At 39.6% G+C, this 26,168-nt stretch overlaps 1 protein-coding gene across 3 annotated transcripts in view; it reads right to left on the bottom strand.

Moving 5' to 3' along the window:
* ERMARD (ER membrane associated RNA degradation) overlaps positions 1 to 26,168 on the bottom strand; it is a 1,319,361-nt gene that overhangs the window by 1,026,173 nt on the left and 267,020 nt on the right. For all 3 annotated transcript variants that reach the window (XM_044067775.1, XM_044067770.1, XM_044067782.1), the window contains one exon: positions 7,569 to 7,670. In XM_044067775.1, the coding sequence (XP_043923710.1) occupies positions 7,569 to 7,670 (102 nt within the window). The remainder of the gene's footprint in view (positions 1 to 7,568; positions 7,671 to 26,168) is intronic.

A 26,168-nucleotide genomic window follows, 5' to 3' on the forward strand; every position in this document is an offset into this window, starting at 1 on the left:
TAGCAAAGAAAGTGTTGTTCTATTCACAATTATGTTCTGAGTATCTTCTTGAAGACAACACTACATATGCAGCCTATCCATTAAACAGACAGCTATTACAACTGTTTCTTCAGCATTACAAGTTCCTTTCACTCATTATCACTTATAGTCTCTTCTCCTGCCATTGCCATGGTATTGGACCAAAGTGATTAAGGATCACTTAGTTGAAACTCTAATCTGTCTTCAATCTTCAGCAGCATCCCAGTTTTCAAATTATTTTTAATCAACAGAGTAACATCCACAATCTCCTCAGCAACAGCAGTCACTTCCATTACTATGTCCTCACTCAGACTGAGGCAACCACCAATAGGAAGATGATATATAGTGCACCTTGCTAGCACTTAAGAAACTTTCATCCAAGGGATGTGGCCACATTTTCCCCCGTCTGTATAAATACCATCCTGGTCCTCCACAGAAAATATGTTACACCATGCTAGGCATAGCACAACTATCCTGATTAAAAAAAACAAATAATTGCACAAATAAAAAAAAGACAAGAAAAAAATCAAGAGCACTAAAGAAAGACTGTGTGAGTAACTTCTTCACCTCATATGATAAATATTTTTATTCTGTACAAACTTATTAATACACAAACCATTTTCTTCAATACATGTTCAAAATGGCTCCTGCAAGTTGCTCTACTATCTACATTCACACACATATATGAAGCCTTTACATGCATGCAAGCACACACACACACCCCTAAAGGCAATAAGAATAGCTGTATTGCACCTTTGTGATTGTCTTTGGATTCTGGATGAAAACAAGTCCCAAGTGAAAACCCATTTGGACAAAGAGTAGACAAGCAGATAAGGAAATAATTTAGGGAGCCAAGAACTGCGGCACAGCAATTTTAACTTATACACCACTGTATTAGTAATTAGACCTAAATCTTTAATTATGTTGCATGTTCACATTTACTCCTCTATGCTTCCTTACTTTGTCTCTCTACTCCTTCCTCATTATAATTCTCCCCTAAAGACATTACTTAAGGTTTTCAAAGATTAATATTTAAATTTGTTGTATTACTGAATCACTAAAAACATTTGTCTGACTAGCCCTTACTTCTCTTCCTGTCTTACCAGTCATTACAATTCAATTTACTTTGTAAATCGATTGGTGGACTGCTCAATAGACCATTACGCTGCATCATCTGTGCACAATACCTTCTTAGTTTACCCATTTCCTCTTGACTTTCCCCACTGAGTAATAAAATAAACAAGAGCAGATCTAAATCGAATCCTGCAATAAATACTGACAAATTGACTGTATCTCAGACTTCACTTCCAGAATTTGTATAAAACAGAATCTAATTGCAATATACCAGTGAATACACCAGGTCATATAACCACAAAAGTCTGTTTGTAACACTTATTTATTTCTCATGTGAAGCAGTAATAATAACACACACACACACACACACACACACACACACACACACACATATGCTCCCCTTTAAACTAAACACAATACTTCAGATAGTCACAAATGTCTTACGCTAGATAAATATTTGGAGTAAATTGCATCAAAACTATATTCAGTATAATGTTTATCAGAAAATCCATGTTTGGTATCTGCTAAAAATGTCCAGAACTTTTTCTTTTTCACACAATGTTTACTAATTTCAACAAAGGAAAGAGACATAAGGAATTAGAAAGGTGGAGAAAAGAAGGCAACATGAATGAGGGACGGACAAAGTTGGGCTGATCTGTCACTTACACATTAAAGCATTTCACATTTTACCACAAACATGGTAATTATAAATTCTCCATCAGTTCTTTTCAACTCTGTAACCATAGAAATTATAATGCATCTAGGGCAAGGCTTGTACATGCACAGGAGACATCCAGAGTTGTTTAAATAACAATAATCCTATTTGTTAACCAGGCAGGCCTACTAGACACAGCCTCTTTTCAGGGGCGACCTGGGAACAACATCTGATTAAGTGGTTTGTTCAAGGTCACATACTAGGCAACGAGGGCTGAAGGAATTAAACCCTGCACCTCAGGAAGTACAGTTCACAACCTTACCCTCTGCACCAACATTTATTTACTTACTTGTACATTTCTTAAGTAAATTGGCCAGGGAAGACAGCTTTCTTCAATTGTTTCCCCTCAAATATGCTACAATATTCAGAAAAAGACAAACCAGTTAAGTGCCAGAATGCAGCGACACCTGACCTTAACAAACGTAAAGCACCTCCTGCTAAAGTTGTTATGGTTAGGTCTAGGGCCATGCAGTAAAATCTGCCTGTACTGACTAGCAAATGACAGCAGCAGAAATAAAATATTTGTTTCTGCCTACTATCTATACCGGTAACCTGTTTCCTGCCAGACACAAACTCAGGAACTCAAATGTATGACATTATTTAGTGACTTCAATCCTCATCTGTTTGTGTATAAACCACATATTTTATGAGGAAGAGAACAAAAATATGGAGCAATAATATGGACATCCTGTGAAAATCTAGAAAGTTGAGATGTATTAAAGGTGAGTGCAAACGCAACAGACTACATTATACTACCTCTCTGACAGTGCTTGCAAAGTGTTTTATGACTTTGAAAGCTGGGAAGGCACTTAGCAATTTTTTTCCATGTAACTAGCAGTACATGAAACATAGAAAGCGCCATGCACTACAAAGAATTATGATCGGCTCGCTTTAAATTACGTGTCCTTGACATGGATGCCAAGAAATTCATCTCTCGAGCAATGTGACAAATTAAAATCACCTATACACCCATTTTATACCTTTTTTCTGGTGGGCTGCGAAACAATAATAAAAAATTAGCATTTACCATATCTTTAAGAACATCATCTTCCTCTTCTAAATATAATTCTTAATGCTCTGTTTTCCCCAATAACTTTATTCAAATTGCCCTATATTAATTTATAATCATGTTGACACTCCATGATTAGTTTTACTATTCACAGTTATTTAAACTCACTTTATATTAACAGTAAGTGCAGCACATTCTTCCACTAGGTATTATAGTTAACAAATTATCATTTTTCCTGTTCTTTCTAATAAACTGCTAGTTTCATGAGTATTCTTGTAACTCTGCACTACTTATTTTCCCTCGACTCAGCTTTCTATGAAAACACCATCTAGGGTAATGGGTCTCCTCAGAATTTAATTAACTTTGGCAGATAATAGTGGCACAATATATTATCCTTGCAAAATACTATATTAATCTCACATAAACAGGAGTGTTGCTTCAGTCTTCAAGATACCACCACAATCAAAGTTTCTAGCAGGCACATCAGCAAACCATACTGAGAAATCCAGATGCTACAAACATACATAGACACACATATACCTTTTCAAATGGCCAGTACTTTTGCAGCACATGATAATCTGTTCCTCTTTCAGCTCAAGTTCATAGTTTCATAGGTGTTTACTAGATAAAGACCACAAGGGCCTTTTAAACCTAGCCAAGCATCCCAAATCTCTGACAAGTTCTGATAACCTTGATAAGTGTAAGCAGGGGCTTCGGAGATGAAACATTTACCTGGCCTGGGAGATTAACCATTTACAGATCGCCTGGGTCAATTAGAGACATGGTTGCCAATCTAGGGATGAATTTCCTGCTCCCCATCCAGTTGTACAAGTTACACATGAATTGGGTTAGGGAGGAACTCTGCTTCACATGGATGGGGTGCTTGTTCCAGAGACAGGGTAACCTCTGGGATACATACCTGTTTCTCCAGCGAGTCCTATTTATATCACAGGCAAGGTTCAAGTTCATAGGTGCTTACTAGGCTAATGACCACAAGGGCCTTTTTAAGACTAGCCATGCATCCCAAATCTCTGACAAGTTCTGCTACCCTCGATAAGTGTAAGCATGGGCCTGGGAGATGAACCATTTACATATTACCTGTGTCCATTAGGGACATAAGTGCCAAACCAAGGATGAACTTCCCGGGAGCCTGTTCCATAGACGGGGTAGTCTCTGGGATACATACCTCTCTCTCCAGCAAGTACTACTTATATCACAGGCAAGGTTTAAGTCTTTAGAATGGGTAATTCCGGTGCTGTTTTGTTTTGTGGATATGCAGGAGGTCCACAGAGTGGGGTCTGACAATGCCCTGTATGCCAGGCATAGATCTCCCCTTAAAAGCCTGTAGGAGACAGAATACAGGGATAGGGTCTTGAGGTGGTCTGCAGAGGACATTTTACTTATGCCCTGTATTCTTTTAGCGAGGAACCTCTGTGGATGTTCCAATTGTTTGGATATGCCTGGTTAAGTACATACCAAAGAGGGTATTGTACTCAATGATAGGTCTGATGAATGCCGAGCACAGTGGAACAATAACTTCCTTGGACTTAGATGCCACATCTTTGTTTATAATCGAATGCGTGATAAGAGACCTTGGGACCCAGGTGGACAGTAGTCTCGCCTTTGATAGTCACATTGCCACAGTAGTCAGGAAGTCTTTCTACGTGGCACACCTCATCATAAAAGGGTTCTCATGCAGGAAAAAAGAGGTCATTGTTCCCCTCTACTCGTCACTCATTACACCCGTTATAGAGTACAATGCCCCTTTTGGAATGTACCTCTATCTGCAGCAGCTGGAAAGGCCACAGAGGTAACTCACAAAGAGGATTACCGGCCTCAAACAAATGCCCTACACTGACCGCCTCAAAAAACTCTAGCTTTACTCCGTAGCATATCGCCTACTCCGAGGTGATCTCTGCCTAACATATAAAGCTATGTCAAACCCAGAGCTGTTGGACATGCTACACCTAAAGAAATCCCAGTCTCTCCAAGCTACATGCTCTAGGGACCTAAACCTTGTCACCACAATAAACAGGACACGCTGGAGGGATAGATTCCTGTCCCAGAGACTTCCTGGAACAAGCTACCCATCTATGTCAAGCAAAGTTCTTCATTAGCACTCTTCAAGAAAAATCTTGATGAGTGGATGGGAAATAGGAAATACACCCCGGGGATCACTTCTGTGTCTCTGCTGGACAGTGGCACAGGAAAATAACTTTCTTGGGTGGCGTAAGCTATGGTACCTTGCTGGCTAGGCTTACGTAGGCCCTTGGGCCGATAGCCTAGTGCCTACCTATGAACCTATAAGTTGTGAAACATAGAATGATTTCCTCACCACTGTAGACACGTGATGGTCAAAGGCTAGATTACTATCTATGTGTGCCTAAGTCCCTGACTACTGGGTCAACTCTAAGGGGTGTGCTGTCAATATGATAGTTACCAGCAAAGGATGACTTCACAAAGGATACTATTCTGCATTTCTTGACATTTAGTTTTAGTCCATGGCTCTGACACCAGTTGTTTGTCTGTGTCAGCCCCTTTTGCAGAACATTTGTGTCAGTGTGAGACTCAATGACAGCTCCTAATTTGCAATCATCTGCAAATTTAGTCAGCCAGAGACCACTGACATTAGCTTTGACTTCAGAGAAGTAAACAGCCTTGACTTCAGAGAAGTAAATGCCAAAAAGGAACAGTTCATTGACAGATCCCTAAGGGATTCCACTTGTGACTGGCCTCTTTGTAGAGGTGGACTCCCCAATTCTAACTTCCTGGGTCCTGTCTGTGAGCTAGTTGGCTATCCACTGGGTGACATACGAGTTTGTACCTAAACTCTTGAGTTTGTCAGCAATGCCCAAGTGGAGTACTGTGTCAAATGCATTGGCCAGGTCAAGGTACACAGTGTGAACCATTTTGCTTGCCCTTATCCACTGCTTTGATAACCTTCTCAAAGAAGTCCACCAGGTTGAGTAGGCATGATCTGCCCTTGACGAAACCAAACTGGGTTAGGTCCAGTGTCTGGAGGTTGACTAGATCACTACTGATCATTTCCATGATAATTCTTTCCATGGCTTTACATATAAGACTAGTGAGACTTATGGGTCTGTAGTTGGCCCACCTTTGTGCAGAGGGATGCCTGTTGCTCTCTATTCATGAGGCACAAAGCCTGTTTGGAGGCTATAGTTAAAAAGCAATTCAAGAGGCCCTGATAGGTCATTTTTCATGCTATTTAGAAAGCATCCTGGGATACTGTCTGGGCCCACTGATGTGATGTTCTTGGCCTTAGAGAGAGTATTTAGGACCTGTTCCCTAGTGATAGCAGGGAGAGTTATATTTGATGATATTTCCCAAGGGAAGGTTGAGGGAGAGAGAGGGGGGAAAAGTTGGAGCTAAATTTATTGGCAAGTAGGTTTGCTATATCTTCTGGCTCAGTATAGGTGGCTCTATTTACAATGAGCTCTGCACACAATTGTGTATTGCCTTTGAGGTTGGGGGCATAGCTAAAGAATGGCTTGTGGTTGTCCTTGGCCTGGGAGGCCAAATTCACCTCAAATTTGGCTTTTAGACTTTGTCCTCTGAGATTTAGTTTGATGAGAGTTATTTTATTCTGCTAAGGGCTGCGCCTCCTAATTTTTGCCATGATTTTCTTCCTTCTGTTATACAGCATTCTGATTTTGTGATTCCACCAGCTTGTTTTTTGTGTTAGTTCTGTACTTCTTCCTGGTGGGTACAGCTGCCTCTATGCAGCTATTAACATGCTTGTACAGGGTTTCTGTGAACAGTTTTGCATAGGCAGTAGTGTTCTCAGGGTTTATAGGGGTTTGAAATTTGGCCAGGTCATCACTTAATAGCAAGAGGTTAACCTTAGAGTAGTTCCTGAATATTCCAGGTTTAGCAGAGGGTCCACGTTTTATTTTTACTTCAAAGGAGACCATTTTGTGGTCTGACCTTACCAGAGACGACATTACAGAAGGGGGTGAGTAGCACTCTCCCATATTAGTGAGGACCAGATCCAGTATGGCTGCACCCCTGGTTGGTGCACTGACTATCTGGTTCAGGGAGTTTGTGTTTACAAAATCCAGGGATCTCTGTGCCTGTACATTTGGTGTCGTGTAAGATTCCCAGTATATACTGTGATTATTAAAGTCACCCATGAATATGGTATTGGGTTGGACGGTTAGTGTTTCTAATAAGTTTAAATACATGGTGTGGGTTTCCTGTGTCATACAGGGGGACCTGTAGCTGGCAAGGAAGTGATACTGGATTTTGCCTATGGTGATTTGAACATGGCACAGCTCAAGTGCATTGTCCCGTTTGATCAGACTTGAGGTATATTTATTTTTTATATAAATAGAGACACCTCCACCTTTAGTCCCTGTCTGTGTTGTAGCTGGTCTAAATGTGTGGAAGGTGTTATACCCTTGCACTGTTGGTTTGCTTTCCATGGCTTTAAACAATGTCTCAGTGACTGCACAGACATCAGCATTCTCTAGGGTGAAGAGAGCTTGTAGGGAGTGGAGTTTTTTGTTTCTAGGGTGTGGAGCTTTTTGTTTAGACTCATAGCATTGAGTAGTAATACCTTTAGATTTTCTTGGTTTTGAAAGTTATTCAGAAAGCCGTGCTGATATGTGACACCAAGCATTATGATACAAACAAACAGATACACACTAGCTATATTATACAGTAGATAAACATACTTACAAAGATAAGAGTTCTACTTAACACTTTCCCTACAATTTTCTAAAAAAAACTTACGTCTCCTAAGGCCCTTTCAAGAAGGGATGTTAACTTCATTAATGCAAGACTCAGTGTAGTCACTTCTTTACTTCTCAGTAAATCAAACACTTCAAGAAACACCTGCAAAACAAAACAAAATACTCATTTTTTAGATTATAAAATAAGCATGGACTATAAAATATACCAGAGTTAAAAAATAATCACAAAGATAGAATTATTTAAAAAAATGTACAATTTTTTTCATATTAGTTTCAACACTGTGTCTCATCTTGTTTTTCTGTGCTTTGCATTGTGCTGGTTTACTAAGATAAAGTAAAAAACCCTTTTTTTCATCTAATTCCCAACCAATTAATACAGTCATATAATGCACATAAACAATAATATATCAATACAGAAACTGGTGAAAATAAAGAACCAATGAATTTGTTCAATCCCAATGCTTAATCTGACTGCAGCTTAAGGGCGTTAGCACCTGAGAAAAATCTACAGACAGATATTTAATGCAGTTCCTGATAGTGACACAAGTTGCTAAAAAGAATATCAGACTGTGTTAACAGTGAGATAGGGCATTATGATCCAACTTGATGTGCTTTCCCAGCTTACTATCTAACTGCCAAGCATTAATGCTAAAGCCATGCTGTTACCAGAATGTACATAATGTATTATTAGAAAAATCATGGCTCTTAACAATGCTGTCACTATAGTGCATAGACTCATATCAGTTGTTATGCATGTTCCAGTTTCACAGGATCACCAATATCTCCCTCCTGTAACTGTTTTATTCTAAACACCTTTATTAAATTATCACTTAAGGCACAGGCAAACATACATTAACAGAAAAGACAATAAACTATGTTAATATTTTTTTCCATTTACAAACATTATACATCATATTTCTTTTCATTCCTTGTAAACATCATCAGTCCAACATTACATACATTGCTGAATTCTTGAATTCACTTAAGCCTCACTCACCCTCCTCCTGAACATTATTCTGCATGTATTGCTCCAAAAAAGTTCCATGTATTTATATACAATTTGCTACTTTCCTTTTCTAAACACTTCATGTCCAGTTCTCTTGTCTCTTTTATAATATTCAATCTTCAAGTGCAGCTGGACTACCAAGATGGGTGTACAAAGAATAACAACTTAATTTCAGCTCTTTCAGTGTGAAAACTGAAACTCAGAAAAGACAGCCAGTGAATTTGTCTTTCTGGATAAATTTCAGTTACTGGCTAGTAATGGCACTGCCTGGATACCAGAAAAGAAGAAATTTAGGGAACCTAAAAGAAAATCAATCACAAAGGGCGAGGAGAAAATACTGGCAGAGAAGAATCCTGTAGCTGTTCACCAAAAAGCAGTTCAAGCTCCAGCTTTGGTGCAAAACATAAGTTCCAGTAATCTAGATGAAAAAATAAGTCAAATGTGCTCAGAGATGATTAAAATAAATGAAACACTGATGGAATGTATCAACTCAAATAACAAAAGACTGGAAAAAAATGGAAGACACTTTAAACAGATATTCAAATAAGTTGATAAAACTGCAAAAATTAGAGATCAAAATGAAGAAAAAAAATGGCTGAGTATGAGACTGCTCAAGAAGAGATGTTGCATGTTAGAATTAGAAAACCTGAAATTTTCTTCTGTACCAGATACATTTTAAGAAGCAGACTGCTTTAATTTATTGAAAGAAGCAGACTGCTTTAATTTATTGAAAGCACAAATAAACAACTGGACTGGTATTCCACAGCAGGAGCTGTTAACTGAAATGGCAACCTGGCCATGAGAAAGCAGACAAGACCTCTAGCAGTAAAGATGCAATTCTAGCAGCAGAAAGAGTTGAGTCTGACAAAACTATAACAGAAGGAGAAAGTACTACAAGCTGGAGACAGTGGAGTGTTTGTTAGAAAAGGATTACTCACTGTACACCAAGCAGAGCAGGAGTAAATTTATTCCAGCAGCCAGGGAATGTCAAGAAACAGATGCAAGACTGAAGCTGTTGTGTCTAGCTATCTTCAGAATTTTTTTTTCCTGAAGGGTCAAAGTTATTTTTTGATCAGAACATGCTAAGGAGGAAATACAAATGCTTGTCCAACAAAAAGTGAGCTATCAAACAGAAGGGGATTTTGTTTCTTATTTTTCTGATAATTGTCTTATTTTTCTGATAATAAATCCCACAAGGAGACTAGGCCAGTGAAACATTTGTTAATGTTCCAAAGAAAAATGCTTGAGAGACAGAAATGAACCAGGAGATGAAGATCAACAGGAAGAAAACCAGCAAATTGGAAATTAATGAATACATTTGGAAATACAAAGCATCAATAACATTTCTGAAATACAGCAGTACAAGAAAACCTGGAAATATTGGACTTTTTTTGACTTTGTTAAACTTGTAGGGGACTCCAAAGAATATGCTCTACTTCTTGTCATTAATGTTTGGAAAATCATTAAGGAGAGGGGAACAAGAAGGAAACAGGTAACTGTAAGTAAAATATTTTTTGTTCTTAACAGTATTTTTATAAAGCATGACATTCTACTGCATGTGCTTTTTCAGTGATTTTTCTGTGTAATAGAGATACTAAAGTAAGCAGGTGCCCTTTTCTCATTCTTTCTTTCTTTCTTTATTTCTTGTTTACTTTTACGAAATGTATGCACTGCAGTGTAAAAAACAGAAGCCAGCCTGGATAAAACAGCATGATGCAAGTAAAACTGATATGCTTTTTCTTACTTTTACATAGGGGAATGAAAGCATTAAGGCCCTTGGCTTGATCTAACAAGCTTTCAGGGAAAGCAAACAAATAAAATAATGTTGAGTATTATGAAAAAAATTCCTTTAGCAAATAAATGTTCACAGTGCAACATGAGAAGCTTCTAGCTGAAGGCAACTGTGCATCTGGTTCTCATGATTCTATGGAGACAAGCTGATAAGGGAATAAAAACATAACAGTCCACAACCCAAGCCAAATAGATGAAAACAACAAATGCAAATGCAAAGTTTATTAAAATATTTAAACACCTATAGTGCCTCAGCTTCAATGCCTTCAAGGTGTTAAAACCATTGCACTTAAGTAGTACAAGTTAACCACCTGAACAAATTAATTAATCAGTTACAATCAATTAAATACTCAATTACATCAGATTAAAACCCTCCAATTACAATCTGTATTGAGACCAACAGGGGTCAGGATACCATATTTAAGCATAAATAATGTTTATTTAAGCTGCAATTTTTCCTTCACATCTGTATAAGGCTCCTGCACATATACTTTTTCCAGTATTGTACCCTGAAAATTCCCTGGGTCACTGCTAGAGGGCTTTCAAACCTACCCATCTTTATATCTTTAACATGTTCCTGCCATCTCTTCTTGAAGCCGTCTTGCTTTCCTCAATATAAAACATATTACAAGAACATCTTAATGCATATACAATTCTTTTTGTCATACAATTATATTTCCCATTCACTCTAAAAATTACTCCATTAATTTTATCAGTAGTCCCAACTATAAACTTGCAATTAATATATTTATCACAAACAAACATTCCCATAATTACTGGCTCTCTATACATTTTATAAGCAGGGGCAATAAATCTGCTATGAACAATCATGTCCTTTATACTCCTGCCCTTACGGAAAGAAAGCATGGGAAACTCAGACACATTATTTACAAATTATTTAAATCTGAATAAAAAACTCCAACAGTATTTTATAATCTCAACAACCTGCTCACTTAATAAATCATACGTGGTAACTACATACCTTTTCCTCTTATTAGAATTTTTATATCTATTTATTCTATTATAATCACAATTACCTATCCAAGTGATCACTATTTTGTTGTACCCTTTCCACAGATGTCATTACTACCTCGTTATTTTATCCCCTCTTTATAAACATAGCAGCTGCTCTCTGTAACTTTCTCTTTACATTATTGTTCTCACTACACAACCTTTTAACTCAACAACTCCCCATATGGAAGTGCCCTAAGTAAGTGAGGGGGATGGCTACTGTGTCCATCTAAGAAATGGGTACCATCCTCAAACTTTCTATGTACCCTTCTTCTTATTTTACCATTTATTATTCCCTCCAAGTGGACATCCAAAAATACCACCTCTTACCATACTGCAGTCCATCTGACTGCAAACCAAATCTGTTGTTATGAAGGTCTTGAACAAATTTCTCTATTTTCTGTCACAACCCCCCCCCCCATAAATACAAATCAAATCATCTATACATCTATAATATTTAATACATTTTGAACACAATGATAAAAACAGAATACTTTTTCTTTTAAATAACTAGAAGATTCAAAAAGCATTCAACTTGTTTTCTACATCTAGAAGAGGAATAAAGATGAGATAAAAACACACAGCACTTGGTGTAAGTAGAAGTGCAGGCTGTAGCATTCATCTTAACATGGATTACCTTCAGTATAGGCCAATTCAAGCCAGTGAGTGCAGCTGTCAATCTGGGACAATTATACCTATTATGAAGGTTAAGCTTCATTATTTGTAGATGCACATAGTTTTGTGTGTTTGTATTAAAATAACAGGTTACGAGAGTGCTGTGGGGGGTTGTTTTTTTGTTTGAGGGTTTTTATTACAACAAACATTCTTGTAAGGTATGACATAAGTTTAAATGGATACAAGAATAAACAACTGTATAAAAGATAACGTGCCAAGCACTAGTGAGGGCTTATCTAAACAATCATGTCCTGGTTTGTGATTTAATGTGGACTTGACTGGTAAGAGAAGTTTTATTTGAATTTATATTTTATTTCTTACCACTGTTTATAGGAAGGAAGAGATAGCCTGTAGACAAAAAGATTTACACAATTTCCAGAGTAAGCACTTTTGTCAACTAAAATTGACTTCATCAGACTCTATAAATCATCTTAAATACCAAACCATTCTAATTATGTCATAATAACCTACCAATAGAAAGTTTTTATGTACCATTCAAACTCTTAAAGCTGTAGTCATTTAAAAATATATATTATACAAAACAACCTACATGATATGACACTTCACATCTAAAATCTATACTAATAAAAAATGTATATTAAATTAAATATAAAACTTCAACCAATACTACTACTTTTTTTTTGCTTTTTTTTTTTTTTTTTTTTTGCTTTTTAAGAATATGTTTAAAATTTATATGGTCATTTAGACCATATCCATTAACTGCATCTAATCTCACTTGTCAGTCATACTCCTTAACATCCACAAGGTTTTCTGCCCCCACCCCCTCTTATTTCTGATTCTTTTACTCATAGGTTCATAGGTAGGTACTAGGCTATTGACCCTAGGGCCTATATAAGCCTAGCCAAACAGTACCCTGGCTTTTGCCCCCCATGAAAATTATTTTCCTGTGCCCCTGTCAAGCAGAGCCACAGAAGTGATTTTCCTATCTTCCATCCAATCATCAAGATTTTTCTTGAAGAGTGCTAATGAGGAGCTTTGTTTGATATAGATAGGTAGTTTGTTCCAGAGTATGGGAAGTCTCTGGGACAGGAATCTATCCCTAAGGCATGTTCTGTTTACTGTGGTGACAAGGTTTAGGTCCCTAGAACGTGTAGCTTGGAGGGACTGGGATTTCTTTAAGTGGAGCATGTCCAACAGCTCTGGGTTTGACATAACTTTGTATGTTAGGCAGAGATCGCCTCTGAGTAGATGATATGCGGCAGAGTAAATCTAGAGTTTTTTGAGACTGTCTGCGTAGGGCATCTGTTTGAGGCCGGTAATCCTCTTTGTGAGGTATTTCTGTGGCCTTTCCAGTTGTTGTAGATGTCATGTGAGGTACATACCAAAAAAGGCATTGTACTCTATAATGGGTCTAAAGAGTGATGAGTAGTGGGGAACAATGACTTCCTTTTTCCTGAATGAGAAACCTTTTGTGATGAGGTGTGCCACTTAGAAGGATTTCCTGACTACTGTGGCGATGTGATTATCAAAGGAGAAACTACTGTCAACCTGTGTCCCAAGGTCTTTTATCATACTTTCAGTGTTAAGTAGACTACCGCCTATGTGGTAGTTCATGGGTACAGAGTTTTTACCAAAAGGGATGACAATGCACTTTTTGGCATTGAGCTTGAGGCCATGGCTTTGACACCAGGCATCTGTCTCAGTGAGGCCCTTTTGTAGGATGTCCACATCGTTAGGAGTTTCAATTATGGCTCCTAGTTTGCAGTCATCTGCAAGCACTGTTAGCCAAAGACCTTCTATGTTAGCCTGTACTTCAGAGAAGTAGATACCAAACAGGAGAGGACCTAGGACTGAACCCTGTGGTACTCCACTTGTCACTGGTCTGAAGTTGGATTTAGAGTCTGCTACTTTCACAGTGTGGGTTCTGTTAGTGAACCAGTTGGCAACCCATCTTGTAAAATAGGGATTTATACCTAGTTTAGTGAGTTTATCTATAATTCCAAAGTGGGGGATGGTGTCGAAAGCCTTGGCGAGATCTAGATAGGCTGTGTGAACCACCACCTCCTCATCTATGGCTTTGGTGACCGCTTCAAAGAAGTCTATCAGGTTTAGGAGACATAATCTGCTTTTTACAAACCCGAACTGGGTAGGGTCCAGAGTTTGGAGATTACCAATGTCACTGTTTATAAGTTCCATGATGATACCATAGCCTTGCAGACCAGGCTCGTCAGTAGTTCCCATGGTCCATGGTTGCTCCCCCTTTGTGAAGTGGGATAACCTTTGCTGTGCACCATTCAGTGGTCACAAAGTCTGAGGTGAGGCTATTAGGTGGGGTGCCAGTTCTTCTGTAGTTCATGTAAAACGCAGCCTGGGATGTTTTCAAGTCTCATGGATGCTGTTTTCTTGGCTTTGGAGAGTGTTTTTTTTTTTACCTGTGCAGCCGTGATTACAGGAACTTTGCATTCTTCCGGTATAGAGATGGGCCCTTTAGGGGATGAGACAGGGGTAAAGTTAGCACTGAACCTATCTGCTAGGATGTTGGCAATATCAGTTGGTGATGTATATGTAGTGACATTGTGCTGTAACTCAGAGCAGATCTGAGTGTTGCATTGTGTCCAAAATATAAACATTAAATATTTTAAAATTCTTGCATTTTTTCCTATGTTTAGACAAAGCGTTTTTGTTATCCTCCTTTTTTTATAGCATTACAATGTTCAGATATTCTCCCTTTAAGTTTCTTAATTGCATGGCCTATATAAAAATATTGTCATGTTAAACATTCTACGACATAAACTACCTTTACATCATCCAAAGTTAATACATGACAAAGGTTTTGTCCCCTAAGAGATCTTTCATCTTATCAATGAACATATATTCATTAGTACTACAGCACCTCCTCTGTCTTCCTTCAAATCCATTCATTGCAGAATTATGGTTTAAATAACCTTATCAATTTTAAATATATTGAATTAATGGTAAAAAGATGTCATGAGAGTCTGATGAAGTCAGTGTTGACTCTGAAAGTTGCGTGGTGTGGATTACAATAAAGTTCTTTCCAACGAGGCAAGTAGTTTGTGTTATGAGGTTGTATTACTATTTCATTAACAAAATACTATGTTTCTACTGAATATTCAGACATAAATGTAATCAGTGTTGAACAATCCAAATACAGTAACCATAATCCTGAAAGCAGGTACTGGCAAAGTTACTTGAAAAATGGTCCTTCAGTTTTGATTTAAATACCTCCAGTGTCTGTTGTTGTCTGATGTCTGACAGCAGATGATTCCAAATGGTTGGACTAACTTTAGAAAATTATCTTTCTCCAACTGAGGTTTTAAACTGAGGTCTAACAAGGGGAAGGATATCATCCATATTTTCCCTAAACAGCAACCTTGCAGTCTGATTTGAAGTTTTATCACTGACCTTGTTTAACGATTTTGAAAAACAAAATATTGAACTTAGTAGTAATGCAGTTCTACGGCTTACAGGCAGCCAATTAAACCATTTTAGCAGGTCACAGTGATGTGTGCATGTATCTGCAAGAAGAAAATATCTGCATGCTTTGTTTGCAGAGGTCTGAATTTTATGAGTATTTAACAAGAATCTAAAGGTCGTTAAGGAAGCCCATATTCAGTGTTGGGGATAAGTACATTTCTTGCTAGGGAACAATGAACTATGTGTGAGAGAAAATGGGATATCCTGTACACAGGTTTAAATGTGCCAAAGTCTTACTGTTAACCATATGTTGAGCAAAGGTCAGTGAAGCGTTCAGGGGTAAGCCCAAATAGCTCTGTTTGGTAACATTAGGTACAGTATTGCCAATGTTAGCTAACATTACAAGAGGGTGAATATTTGTGGCAGAGACTACATGTTGGATTTAATAGGACTGATCAAGAGTCTACTGCTGTAGGTTCAGCTGTAAAGAGCAGCAGTGAAACTAGTTTCTAGTTTTTGCTGTAATTCTGACAATTTTTTATTGGATTCTAGGAGCAGCAGACTGTCAAAATGAATGACTATTTTAAGGTAAGGAAGGTCATTAGTTAAATCACCGATGAAGACGAAAAGAATAGGGGACCAAGACTGAGCCTTGTAATAATCCAATGTTCAGTGCCAGGATGCAATAGTGTGTTATTTCAGTATACCCTGAAGGTTCTGATCTCTAAATATACCTTTAATCCACTGCAAAGTGTTGTTGCCAAAGTTAGTGTTTACAGAGATTGTTTTGCAACAGAGGGTGATTCAGCCTCAAAGGCCAGAATCATGTCGATGAAGAGGGCCCCTGTGAGAAAAATCATTGCACATGTAACTGAATGTGGAAGCTGATGCAGTGTAAAAATGTGTTCATGGTGCTGAAACACTTGCAAAAAAACATGCTGTTCATCACATAGTAAACCATACTGCTTTCTGTGTTTGACGAGCCATCTATAGAACACCTTCTCAAATATTTTTATAAGAGGAGCCAAGTTAACTATGGTCCTGTAATCCTTACAGTCTTTTGGGATTACAGTGGTATGTTTGAAAGGCATAGGAAACATGCCAGAGGATATGGATATATTGTGAGTATGGGTAAGTGGTTTAGCAAAGTATGCTGATGCATTCTAAAGATGGCTGAATGAGATTGGCAAAACTGATTCCTAACCTAAGATCAAAGGTGTTTAGGGATGTTTTGATTTGTATCTCTATTATTTTGTTATTTCCATCTCTGTTATTTGTTCAGAGTACAACATAGAGCAGTAGGCTGATAGGAGGTATAGTTGGGATTCTTGAAGTTCATTTAGGGAGAGTGCTAAGTGGAAAGAAGAATTTGTCAGCAAGTGTCTGTAGCTGTTGGCAAAGCTATTCACTTCAACAGAAACAGTGGAAGGAAGTGTGTGTGGAGAATCAGTAATGTCACCTGTTAGTCATTAAAGTTCCTTCTAAAGCTGTTTAGGAGATGATGAAAAAAAGTGTTTTGCTTGTCCCTACAATAAGTAACTTTTGCTACTTAAAAACACAGACACACAAAGACACGCGCGTGCGCGCACACACACAAGCAAAAATTACTGATCCTCACTAATATGTAAAAAGTATAGGTTTTGAAAACAATGATAAAACAATGTGTTAATAAATAGCAGCACTCAATCTAGCAGATTATATTAAACACTTTCCATGATCAAGTTCTACATATTACTATTAAAAAATTCAAATATACATAAAGTGGATGTGTGTGCAAATTTGCAACAACCTGCCTGCAGAACTTCTGATTCCACCAAATGCAAGAGTAAACAGTAGCCTATACAATGTTAGTAAGATTTCAAACATTCCAGTCTGAATACAGTAATTCAAGCCTGTTACATGGTTCTGAAGATGGCAATGGTGTTATGATCATGGTGACTCCTATAACTATAAAACCTAATATCCACATTGTTCACAGAGCAGATCAAACCAAAGATATTCAATCGTGAAATATTAAGGTTGGAAAAGAAAGGGAACATGGAAATGTTGGAAGATGATTAAATTAAAATAGACACTGGTGAAAAGTACCAGGTGTTGCATCAAAAATCTATCCAACACTCAGTGAAAGGATGAAGGAATAGCCACTACTATGTCTAAGTTGAAAGGGTTCCTGGCTTATACTCTTCACAATAAAATATTGGAGAATTGGTTTGACTTTGTTTAAATACTGTCATTCTCTTACTATCTAAATTACCTCAACTTTTCTTGACATAGGGCTACCAAAAAACATGCACTACCACATGCAGACTTTAGCGAATGATTCCACATGTAGAAAGCAACTGTTGCAGGTGTGATGGGAAAGTGTTCATTTCAAAACTTGTTTTCTGAGAATGTATGAAGCTGACCAGTTTTAAAACTTTCCTACAGAGTAGTCTTTCAATAATGTTGGGTGAGTAAACAATTTACCTAATGAAATTATTCTTTTGAGCTGGGATATAGGATCTGAATTGCCTAGACATAGGTTCATGGGTGAGTACTAGGCTAATGACCACAAATGACTTACGCCTAGCCATGCATTTCAAATCTCTGACAAGTTCTAGTACACTTGATAAGTGTAAGCAAGGTCTATGGAGATGAGCCATTTACAAGCAGGGGCCTGGGAGATGAACTATTTATAGGCTGCCTGTGTCAGTTAAAGACATAGGTGCCAAACCAGGGATGAATTTCCTGTTCATCATCCAATTGTCCACGTTACACCTGAATTGAAATAGGGAGAGAGACTGCTTCACATGGATGGGAACCTGCTCAGAGAAAGGGTAGTCTCGGAGATATATATACCTGTCTCTCTAGCAGGTCCTATTTATATCACAGGCAATGTTTTACATCTTTAGAATGGGTAATTCTGGTGCTGTTTTGCGGGTATGCAGGAGGTCCATGAGGGTGGGGTCTGACAATGTCTTTTATGCCATGCATAGAGCTCCCCCTCAACTCAGTCCATAGTAAGGCCTTGATACATTTAATTCTACTGGCTGCCATAAAAGCAATTAATAGAAAATGGAAATCAACATTTAAACCAACCATAACCAGAGTACTGAATACTGTAAAGGAGATAAAAGAATTTGAGGTAGGATCTTTAGAAAAAGGAAGGAGCAAATTACATAGAAATAAAGGGAGTTGATGGGAGAAATATATGCAGAATAACGTTCAGATAGAATGAAAGTTAAGAGATGGCAAGCACTGAGCAATTTATTTTAAGGTAGGGTTAATAGTAATTGGTAAAAAGAAAACATGTATAATGCATGAAACTCAGGAAAATGTGTACAATGTTTTGTTTTCTTTTCTACAACTGTATGTGCATGCATGACATTGTTTAAATGGTCTGAACTTAATAAAGGCATATATATATATATATATATATATATATATATATATATATATATATATATATATATATGGATCTATGTCAGATTATCGAAGTTCTGAAACTTTGAAATTCATACAGCCGAGACCATATGATCTAAGTTTTGGAACTTCAAATATTTTAAAAAAATGACAAATTATATTTTTAATGGTTTTGCAGGGGGCAAGCCCCTCTGCAAATTAAATATACCAACTCCAAGATCACACTACATTACGGAAAAGGGTAAATTTCATATTCCGTGCTGTACCACAATCTCTGTTCAAAACATTCGAAGTTTCAAAACTTCGATCATATGGTCCTGACCATATGACTTTTGAAGTTTTGAAACTGATAATTTAAAAGGGATCCATATATAACCAAGAAACATACACAATATATTCCTATGGCCCTGAACAAGAATAAGGTAAATGACATTATGGTCTAGCTCCCCCCCCCCTTACTGTACATGTACCCATGTCAATTTTTTAAAAAAAAGTAATGTTTAATAAAGATGTTAAAAAATAATACAGTGAAAGCTGAACAAAACATGTGATCCTAAGCTTAGTAAATGATTAATGATTTTAGCTACATGAACCCAACTACAAGGCGATGCTGAAGAGGAATGAATGGGCTTGGTAGTTTGAAGAGTGGATTAATGAACCTGAGGTCAGTTTAAGCTAGTTTTAATAACACAAAAAGAAAGCTCAAGGCATGAAGCTTGTGGAGAGTGAATATAACCACTCTACAGCTGCTGGAAGACAAATAAATAAGGGAAATGTACAGTTGTGTACACTTACCATAAATGCAGATGTTAGAGTGTATTCACTGCTGCAGTCATTACATTTGGGTTATCTGCTTGCAGGTAGCCCTCAGTCGGCCTGATTATCAAAGTCTTGGGTCCTGCATCGGTTGCTGTATCATCTTCCATGATATCAGGTAGTCAGGGGTATAAAGCATGCAGCCGACGCCATTACATCAGTTTTTCTTGCCTCAGATGTCAGGTGCCCCCATAATGGGAAGCAATTATATATATAAGGTTACACCTCCAACACAAAATCAAATACACCAGAAAGCTTTAAGCATAGTAAGCAAGAATAGAGGTATACTCAATAGAAATCAGGGGGCTGGAAGGAGGGTAACCAGGACTGCAACAGTGAATACACTCGAACATCAACATTTATGGTACATGTACACAACTGTAGTATGTTCTTCGTGTTTCACTGTTGCAGTCATTACATTTGGGTAGATTCCCAAAGCTAAGGAAGGGAGGACACAATTAGATAGCATTAGGACCAGCTATAAGGCCCTGCAAGATTGCAGTGGCAAAACCAGCTCTGGATTTAGAAATAATTGACAAGTGGCAATGCTTGATGAAGGTATGTACAGAACGCCAGGTAGCAGCTTCTAGGATGTCCTTGCTAGGGACACCTCTGAGAAAGGCTGTAGTGGTAGATGCAGCCCTGGTTGAATGTGGTCTTATCCCCCTGTGGGGTAGGTCTTCCATGGTGCTTATAGCAGAAATGAATGCAATGGCCTATCCACTTAGAAATGGTTTGCTTTTAAATGGCCTTCCCCTCTGCCCCTGCAGCAAATGCAACCAACAGCTATTCAGATTTCCTGAGAGGCTTAGTCCTACCCAAGTAAAATTTAAGTTGTCTGTGCACGTCCAAGGAATGCAGTATTCGTTCCCCTTTGTTCTGTGGATTAGAAAAGAAGGTTGGCAAATGAATGGATTGATTAAGGGCCACACTGGATACCACCTTGGGCATAAAGGAGGGACTGGTCCTGAGGGACACCCTGTCCGCATGAAAGATGATGAAAGGCTCCACTGCCATGAGGGCCTGTAATTCAGACACCCTTCTTGCTGAAGTGATGGCTAGAAGGAAGGCTGTTTTCCAAGAAAGGAATTTCAACTCTGCATTTGCAGCTGGCTCAAAGGGAGGTAGAGTGAGTTTTTCCAATACAGAGTTAAGGTCCCAGGCTGGAGTAGGGGCTCTACTGAGTGGTCTTAAGTTTCTGACCCCTCTGAGGAATTGCTTCAGCAGTGGATGAGAGAAGAGGGGTGGCTCTGTATTATAATGAGCTGAAATGGCAGAGGCATGAATTTTGATGAAAGAAAAGGAAATGCCCTTGTGAAGCATCTCAGTTAAGTATTGAAAATGTGCAGTAAATTGGGCACAGTTGTGTCCCCTGTGTTTGGTTTCAGGAACAGAATCTTTTCCATTCTTCCACATAGGATTTTCTAGTGCTAGGCCTCCTTGCCTCCAGAATGACATCCATCACTTGCTTACTGAGGGATGGTAACGGAGAGATCATGAAATTAGCCAGGCTGCAAGGTTCAGGGTTTGAAGCTGTTGGTGCAGAATCTGGCCCTCTTGCTGGGACATCAGGGCAGGAGTCTGAGGCAGGTGCCATGGTTCCAGAAGTGACACATTGCACAAGAGGGGTACCAGTGTTGTCGTGGCCAGTCTGGTGCAATAAGTCTTGTCCTTGGTTTGTCCTGTTTGATCTTTAGCAGCACTTTGGAGAGGAGAGGCAGAGGGGGAAAGGCATAAACTGATAGGTTTTTCCATGTGAAGGACAGGATGTCCACTTTCCAAGCTTGTCTGTGGGGAGTACTTGTGCAAAATTTTTCCAATTGGTAGTTCTGAGGGGAGGCAAACAGGTCTATCTCTGGGCTCCCCCATTTGTTTCTCAAAATGTTGAATATCTTTGGATCCAGTTTCCACTCGTGTGGGTCCACGAGATTTCTGCTTAGGTCATCTGCCAGTGTATTTAGTTTGCCTGGCAGGAATTGAACTTGTAGGTGCACTTGATAGCTCAAGGCTGTGTTCCACAGATCCATGGCTAGTCTGCAGAGAGGGTATGACTGGGTTCCTCCCTGCTTGTTTATGTACCGCATAACAGTGGTATTGTCTGTCTTTACCAATAATTGTTCTGGAAGAATGTGGTCCTTGAAGGCTGTCAGTGCATTCTGTACAGCTAACATTTCTTTTTCATTGATATGCAGGTGCATTTGACTCAGGTTCCATTTGCCCTGAATGCCCTGCCCTGCCAAGTAACCCCCCCATGCATAGTCTGATGCGTCTGTTGTTAGGGTTTGGGCGGCAGGGGGTAGAGTGAATGGCAGTTCCTTGTTTTGGTGGCAGGCCTCTGCCCACCAAAGGAACTCTATCTTTAGACAAGGTATGATATGAATCATTGATTCTAGGTCCTGAGAATGTTGACACCATAGGCTTTTTAGATACCATTGTGGTTTCCTCATATGCAGTCTTGCATATGAAATTAGTAGAATGCAAGAGGCCATGAACCCCAGGGCTTGCAGTATTTTCCTTGCAGATAGCTGGGTCTTTGTGCCAATTTTTGAATTAGGCTGTCAAATGAACTTGTTTCTCTGGCATGAGAAGGCCATCTGGGAAGTTGTATGCAAGCTTGCTCCCAGGAATACAATTTGTTGGCAGGGTACTAGATGTGATTTCTTTTCTTTTATGGTGTACCCCAGAGAAGTCAGTAATTTCTTTACAAATGCCAGATGGTTTAATAGTATGTCCTGGATTTCTGCCTGAATTAGACAATCGTCCAGGTATGGGTATATTTGAATATTTCTTTGCCTCCAAAATGTAATGACTTGAGCTAGGCACTTTGTGAATACCCTGGGCGCAGTAGATAAGCCAAAGGGCAGTGCAGAGAACTGATAGTGCATGTAGCCTGCTCTGAAGCGTAGGTATCTTCTGCAAGATTCCCTTATTGGGATATGCAGGTAGGCTTCCTTTAAATCCAGTGTTGCCAGCCAGGCATTTTTGCCTAGCATGGGAAGCAGCTGATGAAGAGTTAGCATTTTGAATTTTGGGATTACCAAAAAAGTGTTTAGGATAGACAGGTCCAGGATAGAATGCCAGGAATTGTCTTTTCTGGGTACCAGGAAATGTCTTGAATAGAAACCTTGCCCCCATTCTTCTTCTGGGACAGGCTGAATAGCCTTGATGCTTAGAAGAGAGAGAACTTGCTTTTGAGCCTCTGCCCACTGATTTGGGGGTAGGTCTTGCCAAGTGGAAGTGAAATCTGTATCCTTGGGAAACTATATTTAAAACCCATTTTGTCTTGGGTAATGAGTTTCCAGTTTTATGCATGCAGGGCAATCTTTCCCCCTAAAGGAACAGTCAGTTGAGCAGAGCTTGGAAGGTTTAAAGTTAAGTCATTGTGACAGTTTACCATAGGGGGGTGCCTTACTATTCCCAGCTTTGGAAGTGGGAGCCCCCAACTGCTTAGGCCAGTGAGTACCTTGGGACTGAAGCCTGGGTGTTCTGCTGGTTCTGGGTTTGGACTGAGAAAGCCTGGAAGAGGCAGGAAAGGACCAATTCTTAGAAGGCCAATGCCTACTAAATCTGGGAGGCTGTACTTGCAGAAAATCTTTTAACAGTTTGCACAGATTTAGCTTTTTCCTCCATCTTTTTAAGTACTGCTTCTGCTTTGTTGCCAAACAGGCGGTCTTGGTTTAAGGGAGCATCCAGTAATTTAGCTTTAACATGATCTGGCAAAGATTGTTCCTTAAGCCAAGAATGCCTTCTAAGTACAGACCCAGTGACAGCAGCCCTGCATGATGCCTCTAATAGGTTCATAGGTTCATAGGTTCATACTAGGCTATCTGCCCGAGGGCATTTACAAGCCTAGCCCATCGTTTTGTGGCTTACGCCACCCCTTTAGTATGGGGAACTATACCCATTATTTTGCTGTGCCTCTGTCGAGCAGTGACACTGAGGTAATCCCTGGGGTATATCTGCGATCTCCCATCCATTGGTCAAGATTTCTCTTGAACAAGGCCAGCGAGGTGCTCTGCCTCACATGTACCGGGATTTTGTTCCACAGCATAGGGAGTCTTTGGGTGATGAATCTATCCCTCCAGCACGTCCTATTAATAGCCGTGTCAAGGTTTAAGTCTCCCGCCCTTGTGGCTCTGATGGATCTAGATTTTTGAGGTGAAGCATATTCATCAAATCTGGGTTTGACATGGCCTTGTATGTTAGGCAAAGGTCACCTCTGAGCAAGCGGTAGCGACTGAATAGAGCTGGAGTTCTTTCAGTCGGGCAGCATAGGACAGATTTTTGAGACCCTTTATCCTTTTGGTGAGGAACTTTGTGGCCTCTCCAGCTGCTGCAAGTGTCGGGTCAGATACATTCCGAATGGGGCATTGTACTCAATCATTGGTCTGATGAGTGATGAGTAAAGGGAGACTATGACCTCCCTTGATCTAGATGAGAATCCCTTCATGATAAGGTGGGCAATGTAGAAGGTCTTCCTAACTACTTTAGCTACATGGGTGTCGAATGACAGACTACTATCAACCTGGGTCCCCAGGTCCCTGATAACTTCTTCTGTGCTCAGTGGATTGCCACCTATTTGGTAGCTAGGGGTAACCTTGTTTTTCCGAAGGGTATGACTATGCATTTTTGGCATTTAACTTTAGGCCGTGGCTCTGGCACCAGTTATCCGTTTCTGTGAGACCCTTCTGAAGGATATCTGTGTCAGATGTGTTTTCTACTATGGCCCAGTTTGCAGTCATCTGCAAACTTTGTCAGCCATAACCCTCCTGTGTTTGCTTGTACTGGAAAAGTAGATGCCAAACAAGAGTGGGCCCAGGACTGAGCCCTGTGGGACACCACTTGTGACAGGCTTTGAGTCTGACATGGCGCCAGCAGCTCTGACCCTGTGGGTTCTGTCACTCAGCCAGTTTGCAACCCATCTTGTGATGTATGGGTTGACATTTAAGCTGATGAGTTTTTCAATGATACCCGAATGGGGTATTGTATCAAAGGCCTTAGCCAGATCGAGGTAGGCTGTATGGACTGCCTTTCCCTCATCAATAGCTTTGGTGACTGTTTCGAAAAAGTCAACCAAGTTTAAAAGGCATGATCTGCCTTTGACAAAGCCAAACTGGGTTGGATCCAAAGTCTGCAAATTCCCTATGTCTTTATTTATGAGGTCCATTATGATCCTCTCCATGGCTTTGCAGATAAGGCTTGTCAAGCTAATGGGCGGTAATTTCCAGGGTCGGTGGAGGCACCGCCTTTGTGAAGTGGTACCACAGTTGCAGTGCGCCACTCCTGGAGTGCGTATCCAGAGGTAAGACTTTGATTAAACAGCTGTCCTAGCTGTGGGTTTAATTCCTCATTGAGTTCATGGAGCACACAGCCGGGGACACCATCAGGTCCCATGGATGCTGTGTTTTTTGCTTTGGAGAGAGCAGTTCTCACTTGGGCTGGAGATGTTTGGGGGCTGCAATCGTTTGGTATAGATATCTCTCCTTTTGGGGGGGAGGGGGGGGAGAAGTTTGCACTGAACCTGTCAGCCAGTATGTTGGCAATGTCTGTAGGATCAGTAATCTTCACATCATTTTGAACTAGCTCTGAGCATATCTGGGAGTTTCCTCCCAGGTTTCTAACATAGCTAAAGAAGGCCTTATGATTGTCTTTTGAGTCTTTAGCTATTTTTCTCTCTTCTCTAATGAATCAAAACCACATTGCAAAGTATTTTTTCCAACTTGTTCAGCAGAATGCATTACCATCCTGTAATTCTTTATTTCCAGCATAGTCAGGAATCAACATCATTTTCTGTTTAAGCAACTCAATAATATGCTGCTGGTACTTTAAGATATGAAACTGGCAGTTTAAGGCCCTAATAGCCAAAGTTGTAGAAGTGTATACCTTCTTACCCCATCTGTCCAGGGCCCTGGAATCCCTATCAGAGGGGGTACGGTTTTTGGCAGTGGTAGCCTTAATGCCTTTGGGTCCCTGTAAAATGGTCTCAGGATCCGCAGTAGGATTCTTAAAGAGGAACTTGTGAGAGTCAGGTATCCAGTAATAACTGTCAGGTTTTCTGGGAGCTGGAGGTAAAGAGCCAGGGGCCAGGCTAGATTCCGAGAAGGCATCATCTACAATGTCCAGTACAGGAGGGATAGCTAAAGGCCTGTGTTGAGGTAGAACTAAGAATTCCCTAAGCCTCCTTTTGGAGTCGAGTAATCCTGGCCTTCCCAGCGGAAATGCTCCGTAAGAGTATGCAAGGTTTCACCAAAAGAGAAATCCTCTGGAGGGGAAGCAGAGGGAATGGAGTCCTCTGCATCAGAATCCTCATAGGTAGATAAGGGCAACTCCTGGTCATCAGAGAAAACAGAAATTTCAGAATCCTGAACAAAAGACTCAGAAGGAAAATCAGTTCTAGGTCTCTTAGAGGGAGAAGAGTGGCTTCCCCTGATTAGAGTAATAAGGTCTTCAGCCATTCTTATCATTTGTTTTTTAGGCATAGGGGCCTGACCATGCGGTCTGGGCATCAGTTTTCTAGGCATGGATCGAGTTCTAGGCCTTGAA

The sequence above is a fragment of the Protopterus annectens genome, chromosome 1.part0 (genome assembly GCF_019279795.1).
Source record: "Protopterus annectens isolate FY-2018-M chromosome 1.part0, PAN1.0, whole genome shotgun sequence".
NCBI lineage: Eukaryota > Metazoa > Chordata > Ceratodontiformes > Protopteridae > Protopterus > Protopterus annectens.